Source organism: Sabethes cyaneus, chromosome 1 (assembly GCF_943734655.1).
Source record: "Sabethes cyaneus chromosome 1, idSabCyanKW18_F2, whole genome shotgun sequence".
Classification (NCBI taxonomy): domain Eukaryota; kingdom Metazoa; phylum Arthropoda; class Insecta; order Diptera; family Culicidae; genus Sabethes; species Sabethes cyaneus.
In genome coordinates, this window is record NC_071353.1 from 21,288,731 (window position 1) to 21,313,851 (window position 25,121).

At 38.8% G+C, this 25,121-nt stretch overlaps 1 protein-coding gene across 1 annotated transcript in view; it reads right to left on the minus strand.

Annotated features, from left to right (window-relative positions):
- LOC128745356 (tachykinin-like peptides receptor 86C) overlaps positions 1-25,121 on the minus strand; it is a 113,923-nt gene that overhangs the window by 18,437 nt on the left and 70,365 nt on the right. Inside the window, exons 5-6 of the mRNA XM_053842402.1 lie at positions 24,624-24,704; positions 13,201-13,351 (exon numbers count right to left, since the gene is read on the minus strand). Coding sequence (XP_053698377.1) covers positions 13,201-13,351; positions 24,624-24,704 — 232 coding nt within the window. The remainder of the gene's footprint in view (positions 1-13,200; positions 13,352-24,623; positions 24,705-25,121) is intronic.

Below are 25,121 nucleotides of genomic sequence, written 5' to 3' on the forward strand. Positions count from 1 at the left end.
TCTGAATATTGCGGTTTATCTCGATTCGGTGGGAACAATGTTGATTATTGCAGCATCCGCACAACAAATCGCTATTTATCTTGGAAAAGCAGAAGTTCACAGGTTCACTGACTACGTGACCGACACGAGATTGAATAAAATTATGCTGCATGCACATATTAAATGAATGAAGACCATTAGAAAAATTAGAAAAATTAATGTAAGCAAAGCGATCACTTGCTTACAAGTTCCTATACAGTCTAAAGTGGAATGCCTAATAATGAGTAATTTCTAAAAATGATGCTTAGATTGGTTTGGGACATTCATCGCACTCATTCTGGGGCTATAAATTTCAAAAAGCAGTTAGTGGAATCTTTGCACTTTTTATAGGTCCAGGTGTTGACGTTGATAAATGCGCCATTTCAGTCACCATCATTCAAGCTGTGCTACTGACGGACGAATGCAAAATATTCTGTCAACTGTTTTTTGGTTTAGATTTTTTCACCACAACTGGGGAGCAAATTGAAAAGCGGAAAGCTTGAGAAAAAAATGTTTGCTTTATTTATTATTGTGGCATCCATTATTGCTACATCATTTGACACGCAAGTGTCACCCCGGATGTCTTGCGTTAAGAAGGGCTACATCATTGACAAACCACAACTCACAAACCGGAACGAACTTCGACTTTGTATATTGCCTACACTGTTAAATGATACTCCCCATAAATAGGTCGGATTTAGCTAAAGCTAGGTTGAAACTTCTCAAAACGCCCTTAAAGTGTACAAACTCATATTTTGGGTAAAAAATTCAACCAATTTTGGTTACTTGTACCGGTAATTGAATTATTCTCTGTAACAAATAACGCACTTTCAAGTTCCTACTAACAATTTTTTGGTTGAAAAACTACTCAAAATCTGAGTTTGTACACTTTAAGAGCATTTTGAGTAGTTTCAACCTAGCTTTAGCTAAATCCGACCTATTTACGGGTAGAGTCATTTAAGAGTGTATATTTCCTTTCACAAGCATAAATTTTAATCGTTGTATCTCAACCATCGATAATTTTTGTGCGGGATATTGCCATGTTACAAATTTATTATAATATTTGATGTAACATACTATTTTTTCTCGAGGAACATCTAAATTTTTTGATACGCCTGCCTGGGAAAAATAATAATTATCATTACGAAAAACTTTTTACCACACAAGCATTGGTAATGGACAAAGATATTAGGGTAAAGAACCGGTTTTAAGCAGTCTAAGCGGGTCACTGATTGTTTTACCTTATTACAAGCGATGGGTTGACTAAGGGGGGAATATCAGCATACCAATCTTCTTGCTATCTTTAGTTCTTCAAGCTGTTACCATTGGAAGACACTATTTTTGAGCTAAACTTTTGATTTTTCGCTATAAAATTTGAAGCGATGGAACTAATTTTGATCAGACCGAACATATTTTCACCCTCAAGGTGCTTTTTTAAACAGTCCTGAAGTCCGAATTTTTATACGCCCCCATAAACAATCCCTCGAACTTTTCCCCCTATTCAGTAAGTTCACGTTCCTATCCGCGACCTACTAATCGGCATCTACATTAATAGATTTGATATATTTGGTTGGTGGACCGTAAAATGCAATCTGTCTAAATTGTTTATCGGGGCATACACTCATCGCATCGTTCGGCAAACGGTATTCGTCGTCTCTTTCGTGCTCTAGAGTTCTTATGGGAAACTGCGAGTTTGACCTCTCACTCGCTGTTCATAAGGATGGTGGGAGAACAAAAGAGGCAAACATAGCAGTGCACACAATCTCACTTTAAAACAGTGTTGTCAAAGCGAATAACATTAAAACACATCGTTGCTTCATTAAATCACTGAGAAAATCTTCGAAAATTATTGAAAAAGCTGTCTCTTTTGTTGTTTTTAATAAAGAAAAATGAATTATGAACACATCTTAATTATGAACTACATCTCTTGAAAGTATTGAATCAGGTTTTGATCATTGGAGGTTTCAGTTAATTTCAAACCTATAATTCATATTTCCAGAAGCGAAACAGTGTCTTGGCAACACGATAGTTCATCAGTTATGCTGCAGCTGCTGCTACTGGTGAACAGGTTCCGTCAATTCAGAATTTTTTTTCAGTTTGGTTATAAAATAATAAAACTTTCTACTAGTGACAAAGCCTTAGATCAGCGGTTCCCAAATGGGGGTTCGCGAACCCCCAGGGGTTCGCCAAAACTTTAGTTCGCTGCAGAATACTATAGGGAAATCCGTCAGGGGGTACGCGAACCACAAAAAGGTTGGGAACCGCTGCCTTAGATGATAGACGAAAAGATAGTGAATAGTAAGGTAGGTGACAATTGAGTGCTGGACTTTTAGAGTGGTTGTAATTGTTGTTTAGAGTGCTGAAAAATGTGACGGATTCGTTAGTAGCGAGGTGGCGATTGCCTTCAGCAGCTGAAAAATGTACGTTTTTGGACAACAATTTTTAATTCATCATATTTCTTGTCGGAAACCCAGTAAATTGTGTTTGTGTCAATTAAATGTATGGTTAAGTGATTTGTGAAGATGTTCCTATCAAAAGATTTTGAAAATATGAATAAAAAAGTGCATTTCTGGCCCATTTATTTTCAATTGATTGAAATAGGTGACATTGCTGTTTACATAACGATGTAAACGATGCTACAACCCCCTGATTGAAGGACAATTGCAGGGCCAGTTACCACGATCCTATTGACTCTAACAGCCTCTCCCAGTCGAGATTCGAACATAGGATGACTTACTTATTAGGCCAGCGTCATACCTCAAAGCCAACTCGAAGTACTCGAAACACATGTTTTTGCAGAAGACCGCAATTCTCCAGGACATTTACTTGCTAAGTCAAGCTTTATTTTTTCTAAACGTCACAAGCCTATACGATATATCAAATCAGTGCTTCACCATGAAACTTGGGTCAAGTGCTACAAAAAAACAAAGTGAATTTTTTAATCGAGCAAAAAAAACATGGATTTTAAGAATTTTTATTTAAGGTTTAAACGTGAAAACCGAATCTATTCTTGCTTATAATATATACGTTACTATTTTCGATGCAAAAATATACGAAAAAAGACAAAAACGAAGGAAAATTTTTTTGGACGATTTTCGGAAATTCCATTGTTCGAATTTCCATTTCTGTTTCGTGCTAGAAGCGTTAATTCAACTCGGGGACTCATTTTTCGAGTTTTTCAGACTGCAGAGCCCACAGACAATTGATTTTATAAAAAGAAATTTGACTCATATCCTACAAATTATTTTTTTGCCCCCCGATTTTTCAAGCCAATTTCCAAGGTGGTGGGGTGACAAAAACTTTAAATATGATTTGCAATGGACTAACTTTGTAAAGAAAGGTCCTAGAGATTTGTGGCCTTTTGTAGAAACGTGTGTTTTGAGTGCTTCGATAATTGCTTAGAACAATTTATCTTTGCAAAATGCAACCAACAAAGGCTATGCAAGAATAATTAATTTGAGCTTCCAAAGAAAATGCTCTGTTTCTCTACACCCGAAAGAGATAGAAATATCATTCCTTCCATTATATTTTCTACAGCTTTTCCGAAGAAACTATGCCTGTGTTACCTAGCAGAAAAAAGTTATAATTTTATTTTTAACAAAGTAAGCCCCATGAGTAACTTTGCACAGTTTCAGATATTGGGATATTCCGCCATAACAAAAGTTCGGAAGTGACGCACAATATTGCTCAAATAAAAGCAAAAGACGGTAGGAAAAAAGTTCCACTTTATGCCCTTTTGGACCACCTGTGCATTGATTCTGTAAATTTCAAAAGCAGTTTTTTTTTGTTTGAAACCAAAATTCTTTTCATTAAAATATATTCTCTGTGTTCAGATTGGCAAGAAGAAAAAACAGAACCCCTGTTTTGAGCCCATAAAACAAGCTTCCGAAATTGGACTTTCCGACCTAAAGGCAATGACTGCTCATTTCCCCTTAATGACACCATCTTTTAATTGCAATCAGTCGACTGAAGTGACAGTATAATGATCGTATCGGTTGAATAGGCTCAAAGAGACACGATAGAATGCAACAAGCATAACCGATTGACACAATGAAAACCCAAAATTAATTGGCAATCGGCGCATCAAATCTGTAAATTTAACTTGCACAATTTTAAGCACGATACGGAAAGTAGAATATTTCTGAAAATAACAGGTCGTAATCATTGCTTGAATGCAATTTGCTCAAATTAAAACTCTCATTAGTGATGAAATTGAAAATCTAAACTAATGTGACTAGCTGTGAGGTAGCTTTGCTACCTCTCACAGCTAGGTAAATTGCATTGCATCTTTTGCTATTGTGAATTTTATTGAACACAACAATTTTGCCATGATGATAACACTTTTAAATCATAGCAGATAGATAGATAGATAGAAATCCTGTAGATTGTGCTCGTCTGTTCCGTAGGATCTTCCTTGTTAGAATGATAAACCTAACGAGATCAAAGAAAAGTTATACAACTTTTTATCTCGTGTCATTATGTAATCGAAGACTTTCGATCGATGATAATGCTGCATTGGGTACTTGTTTGCCCAGCACACTGCAGAATCATTATGTTTCTGCTGATATTCGGCCTACCCTTTTAGGATTATTTAATTAAGACAATCTCTGCGGAAGCAAATCCGACCTTGAGCACTCAATTATCTTTCTGAAATTAATTCAGTGTGCGGCTAAATGATACCTAATGCTTCTAGAGCTGAGCACAATTTACGTTCACCCATCGACATCGTTCCTGGCTAAACTTGGTAAAAGTTGTCCGTTTACGAGTCACGTTTCGCAAGTCGACAACGGACGATTCTTACTGGGAAACAATTTGCATATCCACTGAGAATGATTGATCGATATTAAATGTTGTACCAAGAAGCTTGACTAATTAATTTAATGTAAGTTGAACAACGTCATTCGTTTCAAGAGTGTTGAAATCGTATCTCTCGAATTCTGTTCATTAAATCGTTACAGCCCAAGCCAGAAGTCGTTGTCGCAAAAGTTTGTTACAATATCTCAATATCTCAAATATAATAATAAGAAATGTTGTTCTGAACAAATTAAACACTGGTTAGTTATCGTCAATACCTAGTTCGCCAATGCTCGCCGTTTCAATAAAAACAAATCTCATAAATCGGTAGATTAAGGGCCACAAAGAATGCTGTGTTAACGCGTCCGTCAGCGTTATTCTGACAGTTTTCCCATGGGTTGACTGTCGAATTGGCACTGAAGACGCGTTGACGTAGCATTTTGTTTGGGCCTTTGCCCAATGCTAACGAAATCGTTCGAGAATTGACCAATTACATCTATTCATACACTGGAAAGCATCATTAAGCTGCTAATGAAATTATTATAGCCTAATTTAATTACCAGAACAAGCTTCGACATTGATGATATTTCATAAATTGAACGTCCCACTTTAGTCCATTGTTGTTCCCGCCAGTCAAGGCTATTGATTTCGTTCGAAGTGTTCCCTTACCGAGTGAAACAATCAAATTCATCAATTTCGATTAAAATAGCGAGCTCGAGAACCGTAATTACTACACTACCTGTTTGCCTCTCACTTACCTGTTCCCACCTCCACACACTACATGGTTACGAAATTTATCCCGAACGACTCTACCGCACAATGAATGGCAAACGACGTTTATTGATTGTTATTGATTGCTTTGTTACGTTCGAGTTCGACACCTAAATAACGAAAATATTTCGATTCGATAGGGACGCACGGTAAACGAAGCAAAGGCTCGAACACAATGAATTCGGGTGCGGTCGCACCCGTTATGTTCGCTCCCCTAGGATTAAAGGCGTTTTCTTCATTCGTTATGGAAGTGTTCGAATGAAACAAAATAACCACTCTCCGACCTCCGACGACAGCCTTAGCCTTCTTACGCTTACCTTGAGGGATGACTTGGTAGGAGGTACGTAGTGTAGCAGTGGAGCAACAATGGCGCAGCGGGTGATATGAAATCGTAACTGACAGCTTTGCTTGCTCCCAACAGTACTCGAAGTTTAATTTCCTTGAAGATTGAATTTCGCTGTCTCGGTTGAGTAGTACATATAGGCATTGTATGATTAACGGGTTGCAGGATTCAACCAGAAAAAAACCGTATGTAAGTGCGTTGCCATACACGAGTCAGTCTGTCACATTTCCACTTCCAAGAATTTCGGGGCGGTTTGCGTGAATGGTGTGTGACAGAGCTATGTATGAGTTCCACCAATGATAATTACTACATTCGTTAGTAGCTATTCGAACCAGAATTAAGCTTAAATTACAGACAAAAAGACATAACACTCGTTTTCCATTCTTCGTACCGATTAAACCGTCATTTCAAATTTGGGCTTAGTTGGGAATATCTCCGTTTTGGTCAAAGTGGCGCTTTTTAACGAAAGAAGGAGAATTCCCCATAAAAAATACTTGCTACTTCGAGGGATAACCATATTGCTATTTGATATTTGGGAATCTCGATCATAGATGGTACTAGTGTTCAGGCTAAATGTGGGGTACGTTAATTTTTAGTTGATTTTTCTTCCAAGAGTTATGTCTGTTTGTCTGTGCTTAAATCATTATAGACCATAGCAAAAACTTTGCCACTTTATTGCTCTTATTAAAAAAATGTTTTTATGCGAATTACGTACTTTACTTTAGTGGCGACTATCCGTTATCGATCTTGCGCCTAACGAAATATGGTCCTCCAGTACTATCATTTCTTGACTGCCGTTCTCCAATTTCCTCGAGCACCAACAAAACGTGCATCGTCTTCGACAGCGCACATTCATCGGATGCGAAGTGTCTACGACCTCCTCCTGGTTCTCAGTTGAAAATGTCGCCTTCTACCAGCAGAGAGCCGGGGTGACTCTTATCAAGAATTCATGCCGTATCCAGAATTCCTCTCCATTGTTCTTGGTCAGGGGCTACTCGTCGACTATTCGTTGAGCGTTTCGACACACGCAAGTCGGCTTCAACCTGGCCAAGCCATCTAGCACGTTGGGCTTCTCTATACCTGGTGCCGGTGTGGTTCTTAAAGAGAAAGGATTTCACTGCACAGTCGGCCGGCATCCTTGCGCCGCGGCCGGCCCACCGTAGTCTCCCAACTTTCCCCAGGTGTACGGTGGGAATCTCTCCAAGTAGTGCCTGCAACTCGTGGTTCAAGCACCTACGCCCTACGTCACTCTCCGTTCTGTGCAGAAAATAGTTTTGGCAAATCTACGTCGGGCATTCCGGCCATGTGCCCAGCATATCAGCATATTTGTATAGCTGAATTTGCAAACTACGGGACTTCAGCTGACTACGTAATCCATAGAAAGCCCCCTTCGCAGCTGCAATTTGTCGTTTTACTTCGTGGCTTACATCATTGTCACCTATGTTACGAGCGTACCAAAGTATAAGAATTCCACCATTTTATTATCGTTCCCCATTCAGCTCTACCTCGTCACAAACACCATTTGGACTCCCACGTTCACTGCCAGCAACCATGTACTTTGGTTTGGTCATCGCTGAGGTCTCACCCACTATTCTGATGCATGGTTTTGACTTAGCCAGTGTGGCATAAATCAGCTTTAATCGTTTTGTCGGAAAAGGGTGTTCTAGCATTATATGCAACAGGTTATTTCGTTTGACTGAATAGTTCGCCGCCTTAAAGTCCACAAACAGACGATGATACGGCAAGTTGTAGGTACTCCCGGAGCTTGTCTAGCAGCTGACAGCAAAGCAGCAGCAAAGTAAACATCTGATCCTTTGTGGAACGACCCTCACAATAACCAGCTTGGTACTCGCCGACGAAACACTCCGCTAACGGTCTCACTCAGTCAGCACAGGATACGGGAGAGCCTCCACACTGCCCAGCGGAAAAGAAAGGGAAGCGAAAGGGTATTAAAACGGATGGAAACGCGTGTACGTCACAGCTCTTGCCAAATACATTTGCCAAATACAAAATCCGTCGCAAACAGGAACACGCTGAACACGAACCACTAATCCGTGAAATATCATCTTCTGATTGTATTAGAAAAGCCCAAGTAACAATTTGGGTTTTATTAAGCTTTTATGATGACATTTTAGACCAAAATTGGTCTTGAAGACCACATAAGAGTACAATAAAACTCACATTGTTGCTTGGGAGGGCTTCAAAGAGAGTCTCCCCTCCCCACAGACGTAAAACGCCAGACGTGAAGGAATATTACTCACCCAGGCGATCGCATCACCATTTCTCTTGCAGAATATTGAGAAAGCTTTCCCTCGTGAGCGACCCTTCCGTCCCAGATGCAGCTAGAGTGGCCGAGCTGATTTTATATAAAATATGTAGCCAAAGGTTACAGTAACAGGACTCGATAGTTTTTATAGTTGAGTCGATGCCTTTTTTTAAAAATAGCGCAAATGAGGCCGTCCAAATACTCCTCCGACATTTGTTTTTTCGCCCAGACCCTGATAATGATACGGTAAATTGCTTCGTATAGCCACTCACTCCCCACTAGTAGTAGTTCAGTCGGGATACCGTCCTTCCCAGCAGCCTTACCGTTTTCACCTTCTTAACCTCCTCTTGTGTTGATGGTTCCACAGCTTGACCATGCAAGTATCACAATGTTTATCCTGTTCCTGTTGAGCTTTCTCAGTTCTGACGTGCCTTTCTGTTCGTCGTGCACTGTCGTTCTCGCATTTGTTTCAATGGCTCTATGGATGTTTCCCTACACTACAACCCACTTAAATCTTCTAGCCTGTCTTCCTGCTGTTCCGGGTTTTTACTGTTGAAGCGTTCTGGCATATTCGGCTGTTACGCAATCTGCTGTCCACCGCTGAATGTTGAAATGTAACGTCCTCTCAATGCGAGTCGTCGCCGCGTTCGACAGCCTTGCGTGAATCTTACAAACGACGAGCCAAAATTTGGACCGTGAAAAGACCGTCATCAATGACATCCGTACAGTGACATCCGAGACTCCGATGTTTACTAACACTGCAAGACCTATAGCCTTCTGTAGCGATCGAGGAGATTTTGCGTAGTTTGATAGTTGGCATCGTACCTTCTAGCCATTTCCCGAATGGAGATGCCAGTATTAGACCTAACGCACCTCAACATCTTCTTCCTCAGCCCTCGGTCCCTAATTCTGGTTTTCTTTAAAGCTCTGTGCCACCTTTCCTCATAACCCTTCAGAACGTTACCCAAGAAACATTTATGTGCTAATTAAACATTTTAACAGCCATTATTATTCAGTCATAGCTGAATATGCATCGATTAACATTTATGTAAACAATTCTATAATACTTATTCAGCCGAAATTGGAGAATTTATACAACCTATTTCGTTTAAGAACATACTAAAATAAGCAATTTTGCTGAATATATTAACTATCTATCTCTTACCGGTTGCGAAATATAATAATGTGTTAAAAAGAAGCGCATAAAAATTAATTATGCTCAATAACTTTGCACATGATTGTTTTACTGCTTTTGAGTGTTCTACAAAGTTATTCAGTATGCTAAAAGAAACATTTTCACTGAAGACTGTTTGTCGCTCAGACGCATATTTAATAAGTATAAAATAAATGAAAAAAAATTGCAATGCTCAAATTTTTTTTTCAATTTTGGGCTGCTTTGCACAAACCAGACAACCATTAGGTGAAAGTACTATATTTTATCTATAAAAAAAATATTTCCATCAGGAGATCTCCAAAGGAATCTCAAAAAATCAATTGAAAAATGTGTTATTTTTTGATAAATTTTTTTATAACTCATGAAATATGCACCTTAGTGAAAAACAGTCTTCAGAAAAAATGTGTATTTTAGCATACTGAATAACTTTGTAGAACATTTGAAAGCAATAAAAAATCGTGTGCAAAGTTATTGAGCATAATTGATTTTTAGGTGCTCCTTTTTGGCGCATCATTATATTTCGCAACCGGTAAGAGATACATAGTTACTATATTCAGCAAAATTGCTTATTTTAGTATGTTATGCAACTTTTTGAAGAAATTTTTTTTTTTAATTAGACCATTGCAAATCATTTTAAAAGCTTTTGTCAACAAAACAAAACAAAAGTTTGTATCATCCTAAAAGGTGAATTCACGGTCACCCTAATAGTGCAGAAAGATCTATATTTTATTATTAAACTTCTTCGAAGGCCCCACCCTTGAAAAATTGCGCACTTTTTACCCAATTGCTAATGTCCGCTTTTTTCGAACGCGTGTGGTCGGCAGCAAAAAGTTTTGCTGTCAATTTTTCTTGTGAATTGTGAAAATTATTCAATTATTCAATTAATCAGGTTTTGGACTTTTAAAGATCAATTAGAACTATATATGTATTCCTGATATGTATTATACTAGTTACCAGTACCATTAGCGGATGTCGATAGCCTTAAAGCTAGCGATTCAGTCGTTCACATGGAAGCAGCTCTTGCAGACTAGGCGTCCTGCCATGAAACACCTGAAACCCAGCTTTCGGAGGAGTCTTCAATGTGTCAATGTCAAATTAAATCGGAAGAGTTATTCAGTGGTGGAGCCTGATTATCCTCTTCAGGTTAACAAAGTTGTCCCCAGTTCAAGGATATGGAAATCCACATACACACGGGTTCTGGTCCAGTCGATACACCAACAGATTACAGCGGGGTAAATGTTGGATGCGCTAGTGGCGGTGATAACCAGAATAATCCGTTCAGCTCCTTAATTTATGTGAGGAAAATGTTCACTGCTTTTGAGAACACCGGATTTATGAATCTGCACACTAATGGAACGAACGATGGAACAAACAGGAAATACCGGTGAGATCGTTTTGGTTTTTCTGTTTGTCATGAAGTTCCACGAAAACAATAACTTAATATTAAGAAATTTTGCTTTCTACAAAAACATTCTGTTATCTATCTGCTTTTACGTCAGCCAGTAATTGAACCGTTTGTTCGAGAAACCTCACAAGCGCCATTTGACATGAGCCAATTTTCATGAGTTTTTGAAAGTTTTGAATCCTCGGGGATTCCAACACCTTCTTTCAAATCCTAGGAAAAGGTTGCTTTCACAAACCCCTTTTTGTTGGGGTAGAAAATATTTCGAGAAAATCAGTTTTTCGTTGTTTTCCTACAATTGTGTCAAAAGCAGATTTGGGGTTTCTCAAACAAATGATTCAATTTCATTATACAGTAATTTTTGTTATTTTATTAAGTAACTCATGTCATACGAATAATCTATACTATTTACTACATCTTTGGTAGTTGGGATGTTTCATCTATTTGCAGAGAGCGAAATAAGGCGCTATAACCTTGGCCTATTGGAGCCGGACTTTTGGCCTAAATGCCATAAGTTCATCCTCGAGGGTCCGGAGTATTATTTAATCTTTACTAGCTAAATACTCCCAACGAAACAAAGCTTAATAATTTATCAGAAACGGTTGGTACGAGACGTCCCCGTTTCTTCTTTCCCTGCTGATTCAGAAATATATGTATGTATGAATAACGTATTCACACAAGATACATTTCACAGAATCGTCTTTGCGGTAATACTTCACAGTTGGCCTGGCCGATTTAACATTTGAAATGTATCTCGGATGTTTTCCAAATGTTAATACAGACAAGAAAATAATTTGAAATATTTCTATCATTAGAAATAATTAAAATTATTTCCAGGAATCCTTTATTGTGGCTGTGATGGTATTAATAAGAATAAGAATAAGAATAAGAATAAGAATTGCTAATGTCCGCTTTTTTCAAAATTTGACCGCTGTGCGCCCCTGTAGTAGATGATGCACTTGAAAGAAGTGAATCCTGCAATAAGATCTAGTGCACAGAACACCTTTTCTCTGGCATTCGCCCACCGAACTTTCTAAATAGCAACAAGCTCCACTCAGAGTCGATGTAGCTCTCGAGCAAACTGGTGCCGGCTCATGAATAGTTTGAACATTCCAGGTACCGTAAAACGGAGTAACAATGATCAGTTCAGGAAAGTTTGATCAATGTTACTCTGGTTATCAATGTTACCCCGTTTTACGGTACAGAGTTTCCAATCGTTATTGGTGTACTACCTACCCGGGGTCGCGATACCTATCCCCCTGCTGATAGATCTGCTTGCGGGATACAGTCCCTCGCTCCGAGACAGACGCTATTTGAGCCGCCCCTCATCTGGGAAACAGTTCGTTGCTACTAGCTTAGTTGCTCCAGTATGAAGCATCCAGGTATGGCCATCGATCGTCATCGTTTGACTTAGATCTATTTCATGATCTGTTTCCCAATATAGTAAGCAAAAACGTATTTCTTCGTTAAAAGAACGAGTACTTAGCAGAGGGGGTCTGGTTTATATTTTTATGTCCTCATTTAGAAAATTTCCTAGTATTGTTAACGTGATTAATCAAACTGTGCGAAAATTGGGATGCCTTTAAACGAGTTTCCCTCACTGCAGCTAGAAATTGTTTTATGTTGCCATCTAAACTACTTACGACGGTCAGCTTCCCGACGCTGCTTGTCAGTATGATTGACAATAAATTATGCTAACGTAGCAACGTCATCCTCAGGTGTTCCTTCTCCAGTCCTATAGCAACGACGATTAGGGTTTCTTTTCCTTCACAACGAAAAGCAAAGACAAATCAAATAGTGCAGATAGCTTGTTGAGATAAACCAGGAAGGACAGAACGGATGAAACTGGTACCTTCTGCAAACCCGAGCAGTACGTTGATGTTTTTCGGCAGTTTCCATTACGGCAATTCTTCAGCGAACCGTAACGGGCGACATTCTCCGCCCGAAACGACCCTTCCGGGCGGCCCGGCTTCCATGTTTCGCAGCGGTCCAGCGCAAACTGATGATAAACAATTTAAATTCTTTCCCGTTTTTATTTTCAGTCCACATTGACGGTGAACAGGCATATTTGCTTTTTTGAGCGGTTTGTATTTATCTTTTTTTTTACCATTTCAACCATAGAAGGAAAAGTAAATGTTAAACTGTGCTGTTGCCTGAATTCAACAAAAAAACCGGACCATTGCATAAAATCAACAGTTACTGCGGAGCCCCGAAAATATTTGGTGGTGATTTATGTATTGCAGGAATCTGGATTCCAAACTCGTAGGAAAAGTTTTTGCTGAACTGAATTTTTTATCGAAACCAAAGTTCGTACCAAAACATAAATTACCAAAGTAAGTAAAAGCAATCTCACGCGACTTTAACTTTCCATTCAGCAGACCTGATAGGATAACCGGAAGGAAGTGCAAATTATCTCTAGCAAAAGTTATTACCTTCTTTTTCGATTTCATCGATTCCAGCTGGCGCTCGGTGTGTTCCCCAATCGACCGACTACCCCACAATTCTCGGCCCATCAGCGAGTAGCACACGATCATGATTAGCATCGGGATGCCATAGGTTAGCACCAGGAACACCAGATTGTAGCTGAAAGAGGAAATGATTCGAATCGATAAGTTTTTGATCAATCGATTAGCATTCGCATATCTACAAGTTTTCTATATAATGAATGTCGACGGAAATTCGCACAGCAGGATTCGAAGAATGATTTCATTTAGCAATTTAAAGTTTTGTCAACTTGCGTCATGTCCCAGGGTTCTGTCATGGAGATAACTTATTACGATATCATGCCATCTATCACTGAAATTCAAACCAAACCTCAGTCATAATTGTGACCACTAAGACTGATGGTGCAATGCCATTTTAATTAGATTATGCCGGTTTTGCATTCGCATGATCATGATGGCTACGTCCGAAGCTTACCTGGCAGCTCTCTTTGTGTGCTTGTAGTAAAAGTGGAAAGGGGAACAAGCAGTTCTCCTCAGCAAGCAGTTAAGCTCGAACGACAGATAAACGATGGGAGTCAGAAAAACTCTTCAACCTCATTTATCAGGCCAGAGAGATTTTGCTATTTGCCTTAAAGTCCCACTTGTTCTGTTCAGCGCAACTTTTCCTATTATTATTCAACAAGAAACCTTGAGCCATTAGGGTCCTTACAATTTGCTTAAATGTATACATATTGCAAATGAAATCATTCATTATATAATTTCGCTTTAAAAAGCTGTACGACAACTGTCGCTGACCAAAGAATTTTCTAAGCCGATTGCAGTCGAACCAAGAGATTTTCAAAGTTGTTCAGTAGTATCAATATACCACAATCTCTAGTGAAGGAACAGAACTTTAGCCAAACTTGACAGAGACAAGTACGGTTTGTGCATTTTTAGTCCTACTGCTGACCACCATGGCCACCATCAAACGAAAGTAAACTTGTCTTGACTCTTTCTCTAGTGCTGCCGCAGCATGGTGGCTCGAGTGCGCTGGCATTTTCCGATCTTACACACAAAAGAGGAAAAGTTTTGCTCGGACGCTAGCCAACCATATTTTACCGCTGCCTCTTTCCCTAACTACGTCAATACTAACTACTGGAGAAAGCTCTCCAGAGGGCTTAAGATTTCATGTTCAAGCAGTAGAACAGTCAATTTTCTTCAATCTCACCGCAGGCAGCAGTCGCCAGTCAGTGGGATCCTTTCCATTGCCTTTCGATTCGATTCAAATACCAATATGTTTTCATTTGTATTCGCTGCAAACCAGATACCAGAAATTCAGTTTCTTTCATAACCAATTATTAAAATGTTTGAGTTGATATACATATTCAACCTAGAACAGATTTGTACAACCTCAACTGGAAAATCAACTTGAAGTGACTGATTGATTTCTGTTTTCATTTATGCATCTTATCAATCTTATCAACTTATCACTCGCCCAATTAAGGCTATATGACATGATACAGCAAGTACTGATCCTGACACACATTTTAGTTTATAAAATTTTGGTTGCTTTTGATTACTAATCCTTTAAAACCAACATTTTCGACAAATGAGAGTCCATTATACGGTTAACAATGCAATGATTGTGGCCATTAGTGGACCCACTCCATGCAAAATACACTAGAATTCCTATAATGGACCCAGTCGTTATCCTATTGTAAACAATAAGGGTCCATACGAGGAAAACGGACATTCCAATCTGTTTTGAAAAATATGAAAATATAGAGAATAGCAACAGAAATTGAAATTTTTTAAGGTTTAATCGAATGTTACTAGTACTGGAAAAAGCAACTCCAGCACTAAAGGGTCCACTAATGGTTAATTTGCCTTAGTATGCAGGATGTGTGTCAAATAAATCTAGTAATATAAAAGCCGGTCTGTAAAGAGAAGCCCAGCTCCACACTTGTATACGAACCTTGGACATAATTGACGATATGTGCAATGGATGGCAGGCATAATGGACGATAGGCATATTGGACGTTGGGCATAATTTAAAAAACTTTGCTTTCATAAGAATACGCATTTAAGCCAATCATCACTCCTTCACAATGCAATGAAAACCAGGGTCGCCCATTTAACAGAAATTAACCGGACATAATGGTGTTTGGCATAACATGGTTTACTGAAGTTTTTGGAGCGTCTTAGTAGAATACAGACACTGAGGAAGCCTGCAAGTCGTAGGCGAAATACGTATCTGTCGTGAATAAAATATACATAGTAGAATTAAATTGGATAAGTTTTCTTCTTTTTTAATTTTAGATAACATGGTTTGCCATAAAAATATTGGCATACATATATAGGACCATTTGGAAGAAAACCATTTGGCACAATGACCTTTCAGCATAGTGCCGTAAAAAATATTTTATACCTACATTTTACACTACCTTTCATCAATAATTCAGGACGAGACGGTCGCCGGTCGCGAGTTTTGCCGGCGACCCGCCGTCAAAAGGGCCGGCCACAACCGGGGGGCTGCCCGATCTGTCTAAGTTTACACGCCTTCCTAGCACAGAGGACAGATCAACAGGTAATCGACAAAAAGTGTGTAAAAGGTTTTTATGTAATCAACAGTCCAGCGCCTCTATGGCCGTCCCTTCATCAATTGTAGAGCCACCGTTTCAAAAAATATTAATACTTATCCCTATAATATCGATATATCGATATAAGACAACTAATATGTAACTTCAAAAAGTTGTCTTATATCGAAATTGTCTTAAATCGAAACACGATTTTTTCAACAAAATTAGCATCAGCAGTCGCCAATTTGGCTCTGTGTTGTGTGTTTACCTTTTTTGAACTATTTATTATTGTTTGAGCTTTTTACAATTTTTAGGGAACGATGGTTCTACAATTGATTTGTTTTACAATTTTTTTTTGTGAAGGTGGGGAAGAGCGGAGAGCGGAAAGGACCCCTCCCCTGTTTAGGAAGGGGGGCTCCCCTACAAATGAAATTCAAAATTTCCTTATAACTTGAGAACTAATCAAGTAAATGGAACCAAATTTGGCATGTGGGAGATTTTGGAGTCTTGAATTTATTTTATGATAGTTAGAGACCTCTCACCCCTGTTGTAGAGGGATATGGACTCTCATACAAATAAAACAGAAATTTTTGCGAAACTCAGAAACTAATCGAACTCGAGAAATTCGAGACTCTTCCATAAAACATTAGTCAATAACAATACAACAAAAACTATCTATAGTTAAGTAACACTAGAACATTCAGGACGAGACGGCCACAACTGTTACCGGTAACCCGTCATCGGAAGCGCCGCCCACTGGGGGAGGCAATGCCCCGCAGAAATCACTACTGTCTAGGTTTATTTATTTTCCTAGGTCTACCTGGGTTTCCTGGAACGAGCGACCGCGAGTAAGAAGAGGATAGCGAAATGGTACTTTCCACAAAAAAGTTTTCCGTGAAATGGTACATTCCGCTTAAGGTTTTTCGCAAAATGATATTCGGCGAAATATTGTACAATCATGGCGAATATTACTATCCGCTTTCTGGCTATGCAATGAGGGGGCAGGGGAGTTGTTTGCTTTACTGTGAGGAAAAATGGCAAATTTGTATATTAAACTACCCATTCCTGGTAACTAATAAGCATTAACATAAGCAGCAAATCAGCGTATCTGGCATTTTATACTGCACTTTGTTGTATATTAGTTTTTTGACTGCATAGGTGTTGTAAACTGGCATCCAAAATTGTATTCAAATTCTTCGTGTCGTTAATTAGCTGTAAATTAGCATTGTCAGCACTACAAGAAGGTTATCAGTAAAGTAGCTGTACATTTTGCCAAAATAGCATTTGAGTAGCATTTAAGGCGACTTAAATGCTTATTGGCCTACATTTGAATGGCATTGGTGATGCCTTTTGGTTACCTGGGATGCTTTCATAGTTACGTAACTGCCAAAATAAATCATCTAAAGTTGAACTCCTCAGAAACTTGCAAAACTCGAGATTGTGACAAAGATCATCCGAGATTCATGATTTATGTACAACACAGGTTAATTTGTGGCAATACGAAGTTTGTCGGGACAGCTAGTATTTCATAAATTTGCCATGAAACAACTAACAAATGGCCCGGTTCTGTAAAGAAAAAGAACTGGGCTTTCAAATGGAGTAAAAAACTACCAGGTATACAGCCCTAAGGGTTGTACGAAAGGGCGACGTAGGACTATATCAGACCACTAGATCAAAGACTAATGTAAACCACAGAGAACAGACATCCAAGCGAAAGGTCACCGCTTGGATAAAACTTATGTCAAATTAGTTGGCAAACTATAGTGATGATGTCGCTGAAGGCGCATAAAATTCTACACTAAACTTACAACAGCTAGCTTCTGGCGCTAGCATAACGCTTATAGTACATATATACTAGCGCCAGAGGAGCCAAAGGTTGTCAGTGTGCAAATCAAAAGAATCATTTAGTTGGGAAACTATAGTGGTGGTGACGCTAGCATATTAGGTGATTTTAATTTGAAATTTTATTCAAGAATTCCCGAAAAATTTGTTCCTGAATGGATGTCTGTTCTCTGTGTGTAAACTGCATTTCTGGTATATGTATGTTTATAAGAATCTCTGAGTGCCATTGTTTAAATGAATGTTTTAAAGAGAAGAGCGAAATATTCAGATTCAATTCTTCATTGACTGCAATGGTGGCTTTAAAAATACGTGGACGATGGTTCATAAGTACAATGCCTGCAACTATTGAGACATAAAGATTTCTTTTAAAAATCACTTGTGTGCATCATAAAGGTTGAAATAGTAATGAAGGCCCAACCCACAGATTATTTTGTTAAATATGATTATGCGTAGCTTGACATGTTTCAATAATCTTACTTTAACTTGCTTGTGGCCTTTAAAAGGGCTATTGGTTACAAATAACATTAGAGCCAAAGCACGTTCATCGCAAATATGACGTGCCATTCGAATGTCCTTCTCTTTTGACATAAATGGCAACAGGCACGTAAGTTAGCGGCGAGGATTCACTGTTTTTGCTCCGAGAAGGTTTTAACAGTTTACTTTCACAGCTTACCATTTGTTACATAGCAGAAAATACGGCACATACGCGAAAATTTCTGTTTTATTTGTATTTATTTCTATTTCTTCGTACCACAGGGGTGAGGATCTCAAACCATAAATTCATGCCTCCAAAAAACTCCACATGCGAAATTTGGTTCTATTTGCTTAATTGTTCCTCTAGTTATGAGTAAATTTGTGTTTTATTTGTATAGGAGCCCGTCCTGTTAAAAGACGGATGGGTCTCAGTATACCATAGAAAAAATCCTGCCTTCTGAAACCCCCACATGTCAAATTTGGTTCTATTTGCTTGATTAGTTCTCGAGTTTTGAAGAAATTTGTATATTATTTGTATGGGAGCCCCCCTCTCTTAGAAGGAGGAGGGGTCTCAGTACACCATAGACCCCCCTCCCACATGCCAAATTTGGTTGCATTTGCTTGATTAATTCGAGTTTTACCAAGAAATTTGTGTTTCATTTGTATGGGAGCCTCCCCCCTCTTAGAAGGGGAAGGGGTCTCAGTACACCATGGAAAAAAATTTTACTTCCAAAAACCCCCACATGCCAAATTTGGTAACGTCTGCTTGATTAGTTCGAGATTTATGAGGAAATTTGTATTTCATTTGTATGGGAGCCCCTCCTCTTAGAAGGGGAAGGGGTCTCAGTACAGCATAGAAAAAAATCCTTTGGCTCAATTTGCTTGATTAGTTCTCGAGTTTTGAAGAAATTTGTATTTCATTTGTATAGACCAAACAGTCCTCTTACGCCCACCATAAAATTGGTCTTTTACTCCCGCCATGAATTTGCTGATCATTTTAACTATCCAACGACATATATATTGTTCAGTTTCGTTTAGTAGTTTAGTAGTTATTAGCATTTGAAATCTTTCATTCAAACGTTACACTTTATTTTCGTTTTCACAAAGTGCTACCCAGTTCCAGTATAGTAAACAAAGACGTAGTCCTACGTCAAAAAATTTTGGCGGTCATCTTGGATTTGGTCACCATATTGGATTTTATCAAAAAATCGCCGTTTTCATCATGAGCTAGATTCAAGACCACCATCGCTGAGAAAAAATGAGGCTCCTTCATTTCGAAAGCACATAGTTGTGCCTCTTCCCACAAAACGAGAGTAGATGCCGTTTGCTCCAGTCAATTGGTCATGTTCTGGTCAGAGCCGGCCAGTGCCAAGTAACCAACCATTCTTAAATTGACAGCTCTTGAACTTGGGGCTAAAATCCTCGTGATCCGGGTCAGCTATATGATCCAGAAGAACTGGAAGGGAAGGAAAACGGGATAATCAGCCAGAGAGATTGTTGGTCTCATCAATAATATTTTTAGTTAGAGTTTCTATAGCAATGGTAATAATCTATTGGGAAGAAAAGTCAACTGTGCTTTACTAGCTTGGAAAAGAGGAAGCAGATTTGTCCAGTAATCTGCTTCCTCTTTTCCGGGTGCTCTCGTACCACGCAGAGTCAGTTCGACATTGGGGAACTTAATCAGAACCTCCAGCATTCATCCCAAGCCACGGGTCGCTTAACACGAAGGGTTGGGGCGCTCTTCCGCATTTCTCTCAGAATGTAGTATGCATCAAAACTGTTTGCGACATTAAGAGCAAAGATTTTTACAAAATTTGCTCAGCGTAAGAGATGTACAGCTCCGGATGAATCCACTAAAAATTTTTCACGGAGTCATCTGGAGCTGTACGCCGAGAAACAAATCTCAACGCTCCTCCTTTATCCTGGCCTGTGACGGACAGTTTGGGTTCCAATCCAATTTCCCCATCACTTGTGTGAAGTTTAGAGAGCTGTGGCGGTTCTGCATTAGCAGAAGCATCAGATCGAAAAGGATCGATGTTATGTTGCGATAAATAAGTTAGCTTCGAAAACAAGCCCACCTGCCATAATACACGCAACTCTTTTTTTACACGGGGAATACGTGCCGTGTAAAATAAAACCGTTTAAAAAAAACGCGTTAATTCGAAAAATGTTGTAAAAAATACCGCGCTAATTCAAAAATCGTCATAAAATAAACCGTGTTAATTCTAAAATCGACGTAAAAAACCGCGTTAATTCAAAATCATCGAAAAAACCGCTCGAATTAAAAAAAACCGCATTGATTCAAAAATCGTGAAAATAAACCGTGTAAAAAGAGACTTGAGTGTACACTGAAGTCGCTTTTTACGTGTTTTTTACGCCGTTTATATTTTACGCAATTTACGGGATTTATGCGGATATGCTCTAGTACCGCACAGATACTTGTTCAATATGGAACAAGATTTATGAACTGATCAATGAATTGACTGGAAAAGGAGGAGCGCGGACAACAGTATCATCATGCTTTTTTTTGAAAATTTCAGACGCATATTTTTTTTATTTTGTTTGGCATTTAGTGTAACCGTTGTTTACAAGTTTTTGTATTGCCTCCCCCAATTTACTATGCTTTTTCAAACTGCTCGAAAATCACACATCCTAAGTCCACCTCTTAGCAAACTGTTGACAGTAGGAGTGACAACTCACCAAGCTTTCGGACGGAGAGGTCCCTCACAGGGGAAGTTTGCTCCAATGTGGATTGCGAGTGGCCCCTCTTTGGGCGAGCTGTCCTCTATGTGAGTGATAACACTCCAAATGCATGGACGGAGTGGTTAATCAAACGGGATGGCTTTACCTAAAATGGGAAACGATGACTGCATGGGTGATAATACTCGAAGCCTGTGGACGGAGCGGTCACTCATATATAGTCGCGTTCAACTTCGTCGAAAATACAACCAAGGTAATCAATACCAAAGCAGGGTGAGATTACCGAGGAAATTGTTGCCAAATAAGGGATTTTAAACTTTCGTATGTTTTAAAAGGCTCATCGTAAAGTAATTAAAACATCATATCAATAACTTATCTAATAACCTTGACTAGAGCCTCGAGGGGCCTTTGTGATTTGAGACGGGTATTACCAGGCATTCTACTTCGCAAAAAACGGATTGCCTATGACATCTGCAACCGTGGTGAAGCATCGTAGCCTGCCCGGCTTGCGGCGTACCATCCGTGCGCTTCAGTGGACTTCGGACATTGCCTTTACAAACGAAGCTAGTAAAGTCAGCCTCGTCAAGAACTTTGCGACTACTGTGGTCATGGCCAGAACAATCATATTGGCACGTTTTGCAAATTTGAAACAAAATATCATTGTTGGCGCGAAAATCGTAGTCACAAGGCTAGAAATAATCTACTTTATACGTGAAAAAAAACGTAAATTTCTCAACATGCAGTTATTTTTTATGTTGCTCGTTATTGAAAAAAAATTAACATCTTTCTGTTTTTGACGTAAACGTTGCAAACTACGTTGAATTCACGTAAATAGTACGAAAAAAGTTGGATGAAAAGTATTTAAGTGGTTTTACACTTGACATGTAAGTGATTATTTTTTTGAGTGTACCCTACTCGTCACAAAACTAAGCGACACGCGCGAGAGGCGTGAAGGCGAAATACTCGGTTATCCGAGGAATACTCCTGTTAAAAGTTAATTTTGGGGAATATCGATCACAGATGGTGCTAGTGTGCATAAGCATAATATGCGCGATGAAATATTTTGTTGGATCTTCTGCATTAATAATGAGTTAAAGACGATTCAGTTTTGAAAATTTACGATTTTAATAAAACTTTTCTGGGTTCATTTGAATATTCCAATCCAACATATATTTCAATTATCCAGAGAGAGAGAGCTTATACCGTTCGATAGCAGCGACTAGATCATTAATTTCCCCTTGCAACAAAAAAGATCCACATACAAGAACAATAGATCCCAAAATCTGGCCAGTATAACCATATGTTTTTTTTTCATTGAAACTTTCCTATCTGCGAGCAAACAGCGATAAATGTTACATCGTGGTTAATTACTGCTCATCCATCATGTATTCAGACGCAGACGAAACCCACTGGTCCGATAACGTTCGCTCTAGACCAGCCAACGGAGTGGTAAAACTTTTCTTTCCACACCCATAACCATAATTTTTTCACTCCCGAACCTCGAACGCTATCGGATCCGGTCTGACGTCTGGCAGCAGGCGCTGGAAGTGTCGGCCCTAAGGTTGGCGGTTAGTGAATGCGAAAGTTTGCTCCGACCACTTTCGCTAGGCGTAAATCACAGTCTACTTTATGGACAAGTCCAGGATAACATCCCAACGGACTCTGTTATACGTATCGTGGTTATCACAAGCCTGGTCCAATTTGTTCCATCCACAGACCAATAGATACTGTGCGAAACGTGGGCAGCCTTTAAATCAGGCCTCATTTGGCTAGCTGCTGACAGAAATTAGTGTTAATGTTAGAGATATCATGATAATAAGTAATAATGGATGGTCATATTTTCATATTCAAGCCAGTATAACAGGCACTATATAATCTATCTATATAAAAGTCAATGTGTATAACTTAAATCATTTAGAAATGGAGTACACCATTTTGGCGATAGCGGCGCCGCCAGTGGTCGCTGATGTAACTTTTTTGCAGCGTTATAGGCCAAATTATACAATTCAAAGGTTTGTAAAACAAAAAACTCAATTCAGAGGACTCACTTGACAAGGAAAATCGATAGCAAATTAAATTTTCCGTCACTTCCTTCCTTTCACCGGCTTAGCACGTGAATAGACTTTGATCATAGAAAACGGAAGCAAGACTTTAGCACAAGTTTCACATTCCAGTACATCGCCCAACCCCCCTAATCAATGGCACACCGTTTCCTGCTCCCAGCGGAAGAACAACGAACGAGGACAACGGGAAACAAGAGTCTTTCGAACTACAATACACGCAAAATTTGGTTCTACCAATTCATTCCTGGCAATAATTATCTGTGCAAGTTTTAATTAATTTCGCAATGCGGAAACACATGATATTCCACTTTCTTCCGAATAGACTGCCGATTCATATATGAAATTGCTATGGTTCGAAGCTAGGAAGTTACCACATTTGCAGCATCCAATCAAAGACTTAGTGGAATAAAACACGACGCTATTTGACAGCAGTAATATGTTATTCTCCCCTGCCGGTATTTATTTCTAGGGAGCACACACAAAAATTCCCAACATTCATTTTATAAGAGAATTGAACATAACGATTGTGTATTGTTCGGATGATGAAGTTTCTGACTGAGCAATAGAAATCAACGTGCCAAACGGCGTTCCACGTCCTTTTTGCACTTTCACAAGAAGATTCACCTAAGTTACGGATGGTTAACGAAGCACCCACACTGGTTTTCATGTCTTGAATAATGAAGATTGAACGCTGTTGGTAGAAGCAGCATTTATGGCAGCTTTGTATGCTGACACTTACACTCTTAAATGTGTTTACCTGTAAATAGGTTCCACTTTGCTAAAACTTGGTTAATGCCCCAAAAGTTACCAAACACAGATTCGATAATTCAACTATTTGTAGCAAGTAACCTAAATTAGAGAAATTTTGCACTCCGATCCGATTTTGTAAACTTTAAGGTCATTCTGAGTACTTTTAACCAAGTTGAATTCAACCAATGTTCGTGTATGCATTTAAGAGTATAAGAGAGCGTCTGAGCTGATGGATTCAAAGCATAAAGAGGAATCAAGAAATTCACACCTAATTATTCAAGATTGATTAATTACCAGAAGAATGTTGTGAAAATTATTCAGGTAAAGTAACCATTACCGGCAATTAGAAAATTTAGAATTGAAGAGCAGTACAAACGATTTCATTTGGAAATGATCATGCAATTTTCTCTTCAATCAATCAATCTAGAAACGACATGCGAAACATGTGCAAATCTACAGTATTCTACAGTGCAATTAAATTCTATAGAATGCCTGTTAAAAAAAAACTACACAGCTGAACTAATTGTACCTAATCAAATTAGTGTTTTCCATTGTTACTATTTCACATGAAACGAGTTTGTTTTCACCCTCAATAAAGGATCAAAATAGCAGAGGTGATTTGAAGCCCCTTCACAAAAGACTCGATACACAAAAACGTTCGTTCGTGTGGTATTCAATCACTAGCTGGGCCATAAATTCCCTTCAAATAGCTCCTGGTCATTCAATCAGTCAATGCTGTTTACAAATCACGGCACACCATTGTGAAATGAGCTGCACTGAATTTCAATAGGGACAGATAATTATTTACTATATTATTATATGTATAAAAGCCTACGAAGATTATGATTAAATTTCTACTCCCTACCTAAAACACGTTTAATTCATTCCCATAAATTTCTAACAAACAGCAAGCATGTTACAAAATCATACTCCTTCTTCGCTTCAAAATAATCTATAGCTTGCCATTCATGTTCTGGACATACCCGGAACATGTGAAAGGACGATTATTGAATTCCATACTTACATATAATCTGCCATCGAGGTCGGATAGCGTCCATCCGGCCACAGCATATAACAAACGGTTCTCGTTTTTCCGTTGTGGTAACTGGAATGGAAAAAAAAGAAAAAAAGAAAGTAAAATTCAATCATGGCCAAGAAAATATGAGCAGCACAATATTGTGCTTCAGCGTTTGTACGCTGTTATGACTGTTGAAAATGTCAGTTTCAAAAGGTAAACGAATTATTTAGTCAATCAAGTTCCTCTTCAACTAAATACAGTCAGTCAACAATCATGGGTCACGCACAATTATGGGTCATTTTGACTTTTACTGCCGATTAATGCTTGAATGTTATACTAATTGACTGAGAAAATTGTTACTCATAAGTGGCACTAACAATTTGTTTAATTATTAGGTGAAATTTGAACGTAAATTAGCAGCTAAAGCTAAAATGATCCATCCACAACTGTGTGTGACCCATGATTGTGGACTGACTGTAATCGTTTTCAACGGGGGATATTTTG